Below are 14,907 nucleotides of genomic sequence, written 5' to 3'. Positions count from 1 at the left end.
GAAAGGATTGATGAAGATATTTTGAAGCCCCTTAGAGTAAGAATTGAGAAAATTCAGAATTGAGCCATAGAGAAACGGCAGAGCAACTACCTTCAATCTGTCTTTCACAGAAAAAGACTCAAATAACTTCTCAGAAATGCTTGGGAACTAGCATCTAGTGAGAGGGAGGATTTGGAGGAAATTAGTATTAGTGAAAAAAGTGCTGAAGAAATGAGTGGAACTGAAAACTCTCAGCTCTGAAGGGCCAGTTATACTGAAACCCCAGGGGACTCAAGGAGTTGGCCATGTACATAGTGGATGCCATTGTTGTCAAGGCCCTAAGAATCTTTTATGTTTGAAGTGGAACAGCTCTCATTCTAAACTCCAGAGAATATCAACCCAATTTCTCCAGCCTCTCACATTCTCAGTGAAGCCCTCTCTCACTCTAGAGATCACTCCAGTGAGCCTTCACTGCACTGCCTCCAGTGTGACTGTATCCTTCCTTAAATGAGGAGACCAAAACTGCACACAGTGTTCCAGATGTGGTCTCACTGAAAACCCTGAACAATTGTAACAAGACCTCTTTATTCTTTGTATCCCAGTCTCCTTGCAATAAAGGCCAAACTGGAATATTTCAATAAATTGGAAAATGTAGGTATTTCTCCTAAGCCCAAATGATATACAATATACTTTGCTAATCCATCAGGGATTCAGCCAGTAAAGAATTCCAGCTAAACCTGGAGCAGATTTCTCAGAGATTAACATGAAATGAGGGAGTTTTTAATAGAGGGATCACATCCAGAGCTGACACTTTTTGGGTTCATGTTTAACTCTAGATGTTAATGCAGCAGTTAAAGTTTGGGATGAGTAACGGAGTAATGAAATGAGGGAGTTTTCAATCAAATTCCTGGACGGTCCTTCCAGATTGGAGAGTGAAATATAACACCATTATTTAAGAAAGAAGGGAGAAAGATAACCAGGAAATACAAAATGTTTGAACATCGGTAGTAGGTAAAATCCAAAATCTATCTGACAAATGATGCGATAACATGGCGCCACTGAGAGAAAAAAAAACTAATGATTTTACTCAAAGTTAACGTGGATTTATGAAAGGGCAATCATGTTTGACAAACAGACAAGACTTTCTTGAGGACATTAATCACAAAATAGATAGGAGAGTACCAGTGAATGTGCTGTATTTGGACCTTCAATGATCTTTTGATAAAATCCTACAGGAGAGGTTATTGCATATTGGGAAAGGTGATGGCCTAGTGGTATTATCCCTGGACTCTTCATCCAGAAACCCAGATATTGTTCTGGGGACCTAGGTTCCAATCCAGCCATGGCAGATGGTAGAATTTGAATTCAATGAATGTCTGGAATTAAGGATCTAATGATGACCATAAATTGATTGCCAGGGAAAATCCCATCTGGTTCATTAATGTCCTTTAGGGAAGGAATATGCCATCCTCCCCTGGTCTGACCTACATGTGGCTCCAGACCCACAGCAATGTGGCTGATGCTAAACAGTCCTCAGGGCAATTAGGGATGGGCAATAAATGCTGCCCTGGCCAGCGACGCCCATGTCCCACAAATGAATAAAATAAAATCACAGGAAACAGAATTGGAGATAATCAGTAGCCAGGCAAGAAACAGACAATAGGTTAAAACAAGAGGATCATTTTCAGAGTGAAAGATGGTGTCAAGTGAGGTATGATAGGGATCAGCATTTGAGTTTCTTTAGCAGTTTCAGATTATCCTCCTCACCCTTTTGGCTGGGTGAAGTCCTAACTTCACAATTTGTAGTTAGCTGCCTCTTACACATCAGCCTATCGCACATCACCTTGGAGACTCCATTGCTCAACTTGAATCTTTAACCGCTGCATTAACATCAAGAGTTAAACATGAACCCAAAAAGTGTCAGCTCTGGATGTGATCCCTCGATTGAAAACTCACTCATTTCATGTTAATCTGAGAAATCTGATCCAAGTTTAGCTGGAATTCTTTACTGGCCGAATCCCTGATGGATTAGCAAAGTATATCGTATATCGTTTGGGCTTAGGAGAAATACCTACATTTTCCAATTTACTGAAATATTCCAGTTTGGCCTTTATTGCAAGGAGACTGGGATACAAAGAATAAAGAGGTCTTGTTACAATTGTTCAGGGTTTTCAGCGAGACCTCATCTGGAACACTGTGTGCAGTTTTAGTCTCCGCATTTAAGGAAGGATACAGTCACACTGGAGGCAGTGCAGTGAAGGCTTACTGGAGTGATCTCTAGAGTGAGAGAGGGCTTCACTGTGAACGTGAGAGGCTGGAGAAATTGGGTTGATATTCTCTGGAGTTTAGACGTAAAATATTCTAAGGGGGCTTGACAGGATAGCTGCAGACAGTTTGGGTCTTTTAGTATACTCAAGGCTGTAATAGATATATTTATAATCAGTAAAGTAGTGAAGGGTCATGGGGAAAAACAGGGGAGTAGACTGGAGGATTATCAGATCACAGAATCACTGAATTTTACCATATAAAATAGGGCCACTCGACCCACTGTGTCTATATTCCAGCTCCCAAAAGATTTACTCAGTAGAGCTTAAGAACACAAGAAATAGGAGCAGGAGTAAGCCATGTGCCCTTTTCAGTCTGCTGTGCAATTCAAACCATCATGGCTGATCTTTTGTGGACTCAGCACCGCCCACCAGCGCACCCCCCCCCCCCCCACCCCCACCGACCTGCCTCCTCAACGTAACCCTTAACTCTTTAACAGCTCAACAATCTATCTATCTTTGTCCTCAAAACATTCAAGAAGGTAGCCTCCATTGCTTCACTGGGCAGGAATTCCCTCTGGTTCACAGCCCTAAGCCAGCTAGTCCAGCCCAATCTCCACAGCCCCCTAACATCATCCCTTTCAAATATATATCCAGCTGCTGCCTTTAGAAACCTCCTGTGGAATCCACCTCCCCCACTCTCCCAGGCAGCTCATTCCAAATCCTAACTCCTCACTCAGTAAGGGAGTTTCTCCTCCTTTCACTCCTAGCTGACAATCTAGAAACTGCGATCCCCCTGGCTACTGACATTACAACTAGTGGAAACAGAATATTCTTCTTTACGCTGTCAAATTTGTTCCAGCATGAATGGCGGAACAGGCTCGATGGGCTGAATAGCCTATTTCTTCTCCTATGTCTTGTGGGCTTATAGAGTATCTCAGGCCTCTCTAATTCGTGGACATTACAAAACCTCCAGCTGAAACTATTCCCACATGGGACCGTGCCCTGTTTGGGATTGGCTTCAGTTGTTCAAGAATGGTGTGGATGGCTCACTGCGTGAGTACACTCTTTGCGCCACCTGCTGGTATCAATTGGAGCCTGAGCTAAATTGGATAAAGGACTTTCACGCTCAATTTGAATGCTGGGATACCACTATTCTCCATTCCTGTCACTCACTTCATGGATATCACTCCAACATCCTCCAGGCAAGGGCACTCTGACAGTACTAAGGCAAATACAGGAAAGGAGAGGGACTGAGAGTGAAAACCTGGGTGTGACTGGTACAAATACTTACTACCTAGTTTGCAACTTTTAAATTGTTTCCTCATGGTTTCAACATGGCACCAATCACAAAGTTGTCAAGATGCTGCTCGGAGGCAGCACCATCACCTCTGAGTCAGGAGATTGTGGGTTCAAGTCCCACTATAGAGGCTTGAACTGATATTGCAGGCTGACTTATCAATGCATTGCAGAACCAGTGCTAAACTGCTGGGGTAATAAAATGTGAGGCTGGATGAACACAGCAGGCCAAGCAGCATCTCAGGAGCACAAGAGCTGACGTTTCGGGCCGAGACCCTTCATCAGAGAGGGGGATGGGGGGAGGGAACTGGAATAAATAGGGAGAGAGGGGGAGGCGGACCGAAGATGGAGAGTAAAGAAGATAGGTGGAGAAAGTATAGGTGGGGAGGTAGGGAGGGGATAGGTCAGTCCAGGGAAGACGGACAGGTCAAGGAGGTGGGATGAGGTTAGTAGAGGTGTCCTCCGCTCAATTCGCAACAAACAACTGCACCTCCCAGTCGCAAACCATTTCCACTCCCCCTCCCATTCTCTAGATGACATGTCCATCATGGGCCTCCTGCACTGCCACAATGATGCCACCCGAAGATTGCAGGAACAGCAACTCATATTCCGCTTGGGAACCCTGCAGCCCAATGGTATCAATGTGGACTTCACCAGTTTCAAAATCTCCCCTTCCCCTACTGCATCCCTAAACCAGCCCAGTTCGTCCCCTCCCCCCACTGCACCACACAACCAGCCCAGCTCTTCCCCCCCACCCACTGCATCCCAAAACCAGTCCAACCTGTCTCTGCCTCCCTAACCGGTTCTTCCTCTCACCCATCCCTTCCTCCCAACCCAAGCCGCACCCCCATCTACCTACTAACCTCATCCCACCTCCTTGACCTGTCCGTCTTCCCTGGACTGACCTATCCCCTCCCTACCTCCCCACCTATACTCTCTCCACCTATCTTCTTTACTCTCCATCTTCGGTCTGCCTCCCCCTCTCTCCCTATTTATTCCAGTTCCCTCTCCCCATCCCCCTCTCTGATGAAGGGTCTAGGCCCGAAACGTCAGCTCTTGTGCTCCTGAGATGCTGCTTGGCCTGCTGTGTTCATCCAGCTCCACACTTTATTATCTTGGAATTCTCCAGCATCTGCAGTTCCCATTATCTCTAAACTGCTGGGGGTCTTGTCTCTCCATAACAATGTTAAACCAAGAGTCTGAGATGACCATGCAGCTTTTGAATTGTTTACTCACTGTCGATTGAAGTTTTTGGAGCACTGCTAAGAAGGGTGTAGACCCAAAATGTCAGCCTTCCTGCTCCTCCGATGCTGCTTGACTTGCTGTGTTCATCCAGTTCTACACCTTGTTATCTCTGCTGTATACTGTGTGTTCATCCCTAGCAGCGCAGGGTTTTGAGACCTCACACACATTGCCCAATTTACGCTGCAGATGTCTTGCCAATTGCATTCCCCAGCCTGCAGACCTGGTTAAAAACTGAATAATACCTGAAATTCCACCAAACCTCTCAAGAAAATGAACTCAATTCATGAAACAAGGTGCAATTCACCATTTGCAGTTTTGCCTGTCCTTCAGGGTGACACTTCATTCTGTAACAACATGGTGTGGGCATTTCAGCCTCTCAATCTGGTTACACAGAAACGTGAGGAGGCCATTCAACCCATAAATAGAACATAGTACATAGAACATTACAGCACAGTACAGGCCCTTCGGCCCTTGATGTTGTGCCGACCTGTCATAGCGATCTCAAGCCCATCTAACCTACACTATTCCATGTATGTCCATATGTTTATCCAATGACGACTAAATGTACCTAAAGTTGGCGAATCTACTACCGTTGCAGGCAACGCGTTCCATTTCCTTACTACTCTCTGAGTAAAGAAACTACCTCTGACATCTGTCCTATATCTTTCACCCCTCACTTTAAAGCTATGCCCCCTCGTGCTCCCCGTCACCATCCTAGGAAAAAGGCTCTCCCTATCCACCCTATCTAACCCTCTGATTATTTTATATGTTTCAATTAAGTCAACTCTCAACCTTCTTCTCTCTAATGAAAATAGCCTCAAATCCCTCAGCCTTTCCTCGTAAGACCTTCCCTCCATACCAGGCAACATCCTAGTAAATCTCCTCTGCACCCTTTCCAAAGCTTCCACATACTTCTTATAATGCGGTGACCAGAACTGTACACAATACTCCAACTGCGGCCACACCAGAGTTTTGTACAGCTGCAGCATAACCTCTTGGTTCCAGAACTCGATCCCTCTATTAATAAAAGCTAAAACACTGTATGCCTTCTTAACAGCCCTGTCAACCTGGGTGGCAACTTTCAAGGATTTGTGTACATGGACACCGAGTTCTCTCTGCTCATCTACACTACTAAGAGTCTTACCATTAGCTCAGTACTTTGCATTCCGGTTACTCCTACCAAAGTGCATCACCTCACACTTGTCTGCATTAAACTCCATTTGCCAACTCTCAGCCCAGCTCTGCAGCTTATCTATGTCTCTCTGCAACCTACAGCATCCTTTGTCACTATCCACAACTCCACCGACCTTAGTGTCGTCTGCAAATTTACTAACCCATCCTTCTACACCCTCATCCAGGTCGTTTATAAAAATGACAAACAGCAGTGGACCCAACACCGACCCTTGCGGTACACCACTAGTAACTGCTCTCCAGGATGAACATCTCCCATCAACTACCACCCTCTGTCTTCTTTCAGCAATCCTCTTACACAGGAACATAAGAAGGCCATTCAGCCCCTCTGCAGTCTGGAACATAGGGACTGGAAGAGGCAATTTAGCACCCACCCCCGAACTCCCACCTGATCAAGCCTGTTTCACACAAGGTATCTGAACATAAGAAATAGGATTGGGAATCTGTCCTTCTACTCCTCAAGCCTACACCAGCATTCAACAGGATCATGACTCTTCTCCTCTCTCATGCCAGCTCGCCATAACCTTCAGCTCTCTGATACTTCACAAAGCTCCCTACTTCCTCTTTAAACACTTTGAATGATCCAGCCTCCAGAAATACTGACACCAACATCAGGCTCCTATTTATTAACTTCAGCTCCGTTTTCAACCATAATTCCAAACAAACTCATTCCCCAAACTCCGAGATTTTGGACTGTACTTCCCCCATCTGCAACAGGAACCTTAACTTCCTGACCTACAGATGCAGTCAATGAGGGTAAGCTTCAACACCTCATCCACCATAATCGTCAACACCAGGCCCCTCGAGGCTACATACCGGGCTCTTTATATACTCAGAAATGTATGGCCAAATTCAACTTTGACTCTATTTACAAATTTGCTGATGACACCACTGTAGTAGGTAAGGTATTAAACAATGACAAGGCAGAGTACAGGAAAGAGATAGACACCGTAGTGACATGGTGTAAAAGACATCAACCTCTCCCTCAATGTCTGTGAAACAAAAGAGCTGGTCATTGACTTCAAGAAGTAGAGTGGAGGACATCTCCCTGTCCCTGTCAATGGTGTTGAGGTGGAGATAGTTAAGACCTTCAGGTTCCTAAGAGTAAATATCATCAACAATCTGTCCTGGTCCATCCACATTGACGCTACAGTCTAGAAAGCACACCAATGGCTCTATTTCCTCAGGAGGCTAAGGAAACTCGACATGTCCACAAGGACTCTTACCTATTTTTACGGAAGCACCATAGAAAGCATCCTACCCAATGCATCACAGCTTGGTTTGGTAACTGCTCTGCCCAAAACCACAAGAAATTACAGAGAGGTGAGAATATATCCCAGACTATCACACAAACCAAGCCTCCTCTATTGACTCCATTTACACTTCCCACTGCCTCAGGAAAGCAGCTAACATAACAAAAGACCCGTTCCATCCCAGTCATACTCTCTTCCACCCTCTTCCATGAGGCAAGAGATACAAAAGTTTGAAAAATTGTACCAACAGATTTAAGAACAAGATGTGAGGCAAAACAACTCCTTTTCAACCTCAGGTGGCTCAAGAAATTTGGCCACGTCCACAAGGATCCTCGCTAACTTCTACAGACGTACCATTGAAATCATACTGTCCATGTGCATCACGGCCTGGTACGGCAACTGCTCTGCTCAGGACTGTAAGAAACTACAGAAGGTAGTGTGTACAGCCCAGACTGTCACAGAAGCCAACCTTCCATCCATGGGCTCCATTTATACTTCTTGTTGTCATAGAAAGGCATCTAATGTTATCAAAGATCCATCGCATCCTGGTAACAATCTCCTACAAGCTCTTCAGTCGTGCGCAGGTTCAGGTACAGATTCTTCCAGGCCGTTATCAGACTGATGAATGGACTCTCTCGCCTCAAATAATGCCAATCTTGCTAAGTTGATCTCGCCCGGCACTCTCCCTGTGCAATGTAACCTGTATGGCTCTGTCTAAGCGTTTTTGATCTGTATGTCCCTGCTCACTATGATCTGCCTGTGCTGCTTGTTAACAAAGTGTCTCCCAGTACTTCATTACATGTGACAATAAATCGATCAATCAGTCAAGGACAGCTTCTTTTCTGCTGTTATCAGACTTTTGAGCAGGCCTCTTATATATTAGTGATAATGGGAACTGCTTTCTGATGAAGGGTCTAGGCCCGAAACGTCAGCTGTTGTGCTCCTGAGATGCTGCTGGGCCTGCTGTGTTCATCCAGCCTCACATTTCATTCTCTTATATATTAGAGTTGATCTTTCTCTGCACCTTCTCTGCAGCTGTAAATACTATATTCTGCACGCTGTTCTATTACTTTAATGTTCTTATGTAAGGTACGAGTTGTGTGGTTAGCATGCAAAACAATGTTTTTCACTGTATTTCGGTGCGTGTGGCAATAATAAATCACATCAAATCGAATGAAAACTCTGAGGTCAGGAATTTTAAATATCCATGACTTTCTGGGGAAAGAAATTCCTTTTTATCTCAGTTTTAAAGGACTGTCCCCTCATTCTGTAACTATGTTCCCGAGTTTGAAATTTCCCCACTAGTGAAGACATCTCAAGATCTTCCCTGTCAAGCCCCCTCAGAATCTTCCAGGTTTCAAGAAGATCACCCCTTATTCTTCCATACTCTCACAAATAAAGGGCTAATCTGTTCAGCTGTTCTTGATAAAACAATCTCTCCATCCCAAGGAGATAGTAGGAACTGCCGATGCTGGAGTTTGAGGTAACAAGGTGTAGAGCTGGATGAACACAGCAGGCCAACCAGCATCAGAGGAGCAGGAAAGCTGACGTTTCTTCAAAAGAAGGGTCCAGACCTGAAACATCAGCTTTCCTGCTCCTCTGATGCTGCTTGGCCTGCTGTGTTCATCCAGCTCTACACCTTGTTATCTCTTCATCCCAAAAGTAAGTCTCATGAATCTCCTTTCAACTGCTTCCAATGCCCGTCTATCCTTTCTTAAATATAGGGACAAAACTATGCACAGTATTACAGATACAGCCTCACCAACAAACTGTACAGTTGTAAAGACATTTTCCTGTTTCTAAATTCCAACTGCTGATCAATAAAGCATTACATTTCATTTGCCTTCTCAATTACTTGTTGCACTCCATGCTAACGTTTTGTGTTTCATGCACAAGAACACCCAAATTGCTCTATGCTGTTTAGAGACAGTAAGGAATGCAGATGCTAAAAACTAGAGTCAGTAAATGTGGAGCTAGAAAAGCTCCACCCTTGGAGAGGTAACCAAGTGTGAAGATGGATGAACACAGCAGGCCAACCAGCATCTCAGGAGCACAAAAGCTGACGCTTCGGGCCTAGGCCCTTCATCAGATGCTCTCTGATGAAGGGTCTTGGCCCGAAACGTCAGCTTTTGTGCTCCTGAGAAGCTGCTTGGCCTGCTGTGTTCATCCAGCTTCACACTTGGTTATCTTGGATTCTCCAGCATCTGCAGTTCCCATTATCTCTGATTACCCTTGGGGAGGTGATGGCCCAGTGGTATTATCATAGAACATAGAACAGTACAGCACAGAACAGGCCCTTCAGCCCCCAGAGACCCAGACAATGTTGTGGGGGCCTGTGTTCGAATCCCACCATGGCATATGGTAGAATTTGAATACAATAAAATATGGAATTAACAATCTAATGATGACTGTGAATCCATTGTCGATTGTTGGAAAAACTAATCTCGTTCACTAATGTCACTGAGGGAAGGAAACCTCCATCCTAACCTGGTCTGGCCTACAGGTGACTCCAGACCCACAGCAATGTGGTTGACTCTTAACTGCCCTCTGGGAAATAAGGGATGGGCAATAAATGCTGCCTGGTTAGCAACTTCCATATGCTATGAATGAACAAAAAAACTGGCCTTTAGTTTCCTGCTGAATAAACACTGACTCTGTACAGTTACACAGCAAGTGACCCTTACCCTGCTGAATAAACACTGACCCTGTATAGTTACACAGTGAGTGACCCTTACCCTGCTGAATGAACACTGACCCTGTATAGTTACACAGTGAGTGACGCTTACCCTGTTGAATAAACACTGACTCTGTACAGTTACACAGTGAGTGACCCTTACCCTGCTGAATAAACACTGACCCTGTACAGTTACACAAGTGAGTGACCCTTACCCTGCTGAATAAACACTGACCCTGTACGGTTACACAGTGAGTGACCCTTACCCTGCTGAATAAACACTGTACCCTGTACAGTTACACAGTGAGTGACGCTTACCCTGTTGAATAAACACTGACTCTGTACAGTTACACAGTGAGTGACCCTTACCCTGCTGAATAAACACTGACCCTGTATAGTTACACAGTGAGTGACGCTTACCCTGTTGAATAAACACTGACTCTGTACAGTTACACAGTGAGTGACCCTTACCCTGCTGAATAAACACTGACCCTGTACAGTTACACAGTGAGTGACCCTTACCCTGCTGAATAAACACTGACTCTGTACAGTTACACAGTGAGTGACCCTTACCCTGCTGAATAAACACTGACCCTGTACAGTTACACGGTGAGTGACCCTTACCCTGCTGAATAAACACTGACCCTGTACGGTTACACAGTGAGTGACCCTTACCCTGCTGAATAAACACTGACCCTGTACAGTTACACGGTGAGTGACCCTTACCCTGCTGAATAAACACTGTACCCTGTACAGATACACAGTGAGTGACCCTTACCCTGCTGAATAAACACTGACCCTGTACAGATACACAGTGAGTGACCCTTACCCTGCTGAATAAACACTGACTCTGTACAGTTACACAGTGAGTGACCCTTACCCTGCTGAATAAACACTGACCCTGTACAGTTACACAGTGAGTGACCCTTACCCTGCTGAATAAACACTGACCCTGTACAGTTACACGGTGAGTGACCCTTACCCTGCTGAATAAACACTGACTCTGTACAGTTACAGAGTGAGTGACCCTTACCCTGCTAAATAAAGTAAGATTGACACACGGAAGATTTGGTGACAGAGACATTGGCAGTCTGTAGGATTGGAGACAGTGTACCCAATGTGTTCAGTTTTCTGTTGTGGGATGAGACACTATGGAGTCAGAATGGGACTGTGGACAGAATGAGACACAGAGGATTCAACTACAGCTAAAGGACTGGAATGTTGTCATCAGTGAGATGTAAAGAAATTGTGGAATTGTGACAGTGGGATAGACTGTGTGCATGATTAGAGGTGGATAGATGGGTTCTGTGGGATTTGAGTTGTTTTAATTTTACAGGGTGTGGGTGTCACTGACTGGGCCTGCATTTTTTCCCATCCCTAATGACACTTGCGGAGCTATTTGAGAAGGCAGTTCAGAATCAATCATCTTGCTGTGGATCTGGAGTTACACGTGGAGAGATAGGTGAGGACAGCAGATTTCCTTCATGGATACCAAAACAGCTACGGATTTAAAATCAGGAACAAAAACGGAAGTTGCTGGAAAAGCTCAGCAGGTCAGCCAGCACCCCGGAAGGAAAAATCAGAGTTAAGGTTTTGGGTCTGGTGAACAGTTCTGAGGAAGGGTCACTGGACCCGAAATGTTAACTCTGATTTTTCCCTTCACAGATGCTGCCAGGCCTACTGAGCTCTTCCAGCAACTTCTGTTTTTGCAGCAGATTTCCTTCCCTGAAGTGTAATGACAACCCCAATGTGTCTTTGTGACAATTGTTGACCTTTCTGGTCGCCATTACTCAGATTTGCTTTATGTTCCACATTTATCGCCTTTACCAGTTCCTGCAATTGGATCTAAACACATTGTGTCCCAGAGCTTTCGCCTGGACCTCAGTGATCACTAAATCCAGTGACACCATCATCGATGGAATAATAGACAGAATGCAAGACCAAAGGGGGATGAGGGAGGCAGCCTGAAAACTTAAATTGAAATTGCCAACCAGGTTGGATTATCATTGGCAGCAGAGAGAGAGATGGAAATTCGTTCGGTCATGAACCCAGGCCCAAGAAGTGAACGGTCAGTGTCTGACCCACATACATCACCCACTGCCCAGGGTACCTCGCAAACACAGGAGTCTATTTAACATTGAACCTAAACATTTAACCAGACGTTATCAGTGTATAGGCCTTATTCAATGGGACAGCAGGAATTGAAGTCACTGCCTGTGTTTTAGATCGGTGAGTCAATCTGTACAAATGTCCTCACCAATTCTACAGTCTGTCCTGTGAGTGCCCTGAATTCAACTATCCGCATGGGGATTCAAACAGCCACATGGTGCTATTGCTAGACTCCAGAGACCCTGGTACCATTGGGAACCCACGTTCAAATCCAATTACAGCAGAGGATGGAATATAAATCTGATTTCAAAATTAAGAGTTTAATGATGACCATGAAACCTTTCCAGTAAAAACCCACCTGGTTCACTAATGCCCAGGAGTATAACTGCTGTCCTTACCAGGTCTGACCTGTATGCGACTCCAGACTCAAAGTAATGCGGCTGGCTTTTAATTATCCATTGGAGCAATTAGGGATGAGCAGTAAATGCCGTCACCCACATCACAGGAATGAATGACCAAACCTTGCATAATTGTCCCAGTTGCTGTCCATTTCTTCTTTCAGTTCTCTCCTTCGTCCCTGTACTTGTTTTGCCATTTCTCTCCATCTGCACACTCCTGACTATTTCTATCCTCCTCTGTTTCTGATTTTCTCTCCTTGACTGTCTGCCCTGTAACTGTTTCCTCTTTTCTCTGCCTGTAATTCTCTCCGTCTCTGCTTCACGTGCTCTCCCTCTCTATGTCTGCCTGTATCCCATACCACATTCTGTTGGTCTTATTCTCCCCTCCCACCATCATTTTGTCTACACTGCGAGGTGAGGGAGTTAGCGACAGTGCAGAATCCTGATTACCAGCACACATTCATACTGCTGCGTATTTTAGTCAGATTCAGGAGGGTGTCCAGCAAATATGGCATTCCTTTTTCACCATTCATCTCTCTTCTCCATCACATTGTCACCCAGCCTGTTTGCTCACCCTGCTACTCTCTCCAGGTTAAGCCCATAAGGAATAGGAACAAGAGTAGGCCATTCAGCCCCTCAAGTCTGCCCTATCATTCAGTAGGATCATGGCTAATCCGACATTCCTCACATCCAATTTCCTGCCCAATTTCCCTAACCTTGGATTGCCCGACTGATCAAGAATCTGTGTCAGCCTTAAATATGCACAAGGACTCTGCTCCCACAGCTCTCTGCAGCAAGGAGGCCCAAAGCATCACAAGTCTCTGAGAAGAAGTTCATAGAACCATAGAATTTAACAGCACAGAAGAAGACTGTTTGACTCACCGTGCCTGTACTGGCTCCTGAAAGAACAACCCAGCCAGTCCCACTCTCCAGCCCGATCTCCATAGCCCCCTAACTTCATCCCTATCAAATATATATCCAGCTGCCATCTGAAACCTCCTGTGGGATCCACCTCCCCCACTCTCCCAGGCAGCTCATTCCAAATCCTAACTCCTCTCTGAGTAAAGGAGTTTCTCCTCATCTCAGTTCTGAGGAAGGGTCACCGGACCCGAAACGTTAACTCTTGTTTTTTCCTTCACAGATGCTGCCAAACCTGCTGAGCTTTTCCAGCAACTTGTGTTTTGTCTCCTCAACTCACTCCTAGCTCTCTCACTGACAGTCATGAAATTGTGACCCCCTAGTTACGGACATAACAACCAGCGGAAACAGAATATACTTTTAAACCCCGTTAAAACTGTTCATGTGTTTGAACATGTCAATTCCTCCTCATCTCAGTCTTAAATTGGTGCCCTTTTATTCTGAGACTGCGCCCTCTGGTCCTTGCCTCTCCCCAGGAGGGGAAACATCCTCTCAGCACTGACTCTGTCAAGCCCCTTAAGAATCCTGTATGCCCTGATGCGATCACCACTAATTCTTCTAAACTCCAGTGAGTCTGAACCTGTTTAACTTTTGCTCACAAGGTAATCTGTCCACAGCAGGGAACATCCTCAAGAACCTTCTCCAAAGGCTTTTCTGCAACAATTCACTTGTTTTTGTCATGTTCACACTTCCCATCCTGTCTCTCTCAATCCCCTCCTTCTCACTCTCTCTGCTCTGTCCAATTTGCTGCAGTCTGTTTGCCTTCTCTCTGTAATTCTCTGACACTTCCCTCTCACTTTCTCAGCTGCTCTCTCTCTCTCTTTCTGCCTCCAACCCCCGCCCCCGCCTCAGACTGTCACTTTCTTGGTCCCAGGTAGAAAGTAGACCTCCCCTCTCTGGGGCCTCACTAACAGGGACTTTGTTCAAAATCTACAACAAAATACTAAGCCCTTTGTGTTGTTCTCTGCAATTATTTTAACACTTCATCTGCAGTCGGAGAAGACCCAGATACCACTCACCAAACCCAGCCTCTTCCCTCCCAGACCTCCCTCGATTTGACAAAACTGTTCTAACTTTCACCTGGATGAAGAATTTCCCCACCAAATGCGCAGAGCGGCTCGCACACAAACGGGAGTTTTGCTCAGTGAGGGAGAGAGGTACCTGAGGGAGGAAGGCTGTCTCCTCTCTGCTCTTCTCTTCACCTGAATCGCGGTAAGGCATATCCTGACAACAGCAGCGGTTCAGGCTCACAATGCAGCCCATCCAGGCAGAGAGAGCTCAGCTCCGTCCCTCCATCCACCTCAGGCAGCACACACACCCCCTCTCCTCTCCCTCCTACCCCGGGCTGCAGTCTCTCTCTCTGCCTGGCTCCGCACTCACAGACAGGGCTCTGCGCCGCTTTCTCAGGGGGTGGGGGGATTGTGAAAGTCAAAAAGTGAAGCTTCCTGCTCTCCCTCCCACACAGTGATCGGAAAAGCAGGAAGTCAGGACCGGCTCCCGCCTGACAACCGGGAATTATACCCCCACAGCACTGGGGAAACCCGGGGGCCGAACAGCCGGAGAGCTGACTGCACACC

General features: G+C 45.7%; 1 protein-coding gene across 4 annotated transcripts in view; it reads right to left on the bottom strand.

The window, feature by feature from the left end:
- The window catches only part of tns1b (tensin 1b), a 571,744-nt gene extending 557,066 nt beyond the window's left edge, over positions 1–14,678 (bottom strand). For 3 of the 4 annotated variants that reach the window (XM_059647607.1, XM_059647608.1, XM_059647610.1), the window contains exon 1: positions 14,492–14,678. In XM_059647607.1, the coding sequence (XP_059503590.1) occupies positions 14,492–14,593 (102 nt within the window). In that variant the 5' untranslated portion in view covers positions 14,594–14,678. The remainder of the gene's footprint in view (positions 1–14,491) is intronic. The other variant, XM_059647611.1, reaches the window with a different exon arrangement.
- Between the last annotated feature and the right edge of the window lie 229 nt (positions 14,679–14,907).

The sequence above is a fragment of the Stegostoma tigrinum genome, chromosome 7 (assembly GCF_030684315.1).
Source record: "Stegostoma tigrinum isolate sSteTig4 chromosome 7, sSteTig4.hap1, whole genome shotgun sequence".
NCBI lineage: Eukaryota > Metazoa > Chordata > Chondrichthyes > Orectolobiformes > Stegostomatidae > Stegostoma > Stegostoma tigrinum.
The sequence above is the reverse complement of the archived record's forward strand: the minus strand, read 5'-3'. Positions and strand labels throughout refer to the sequence as shown.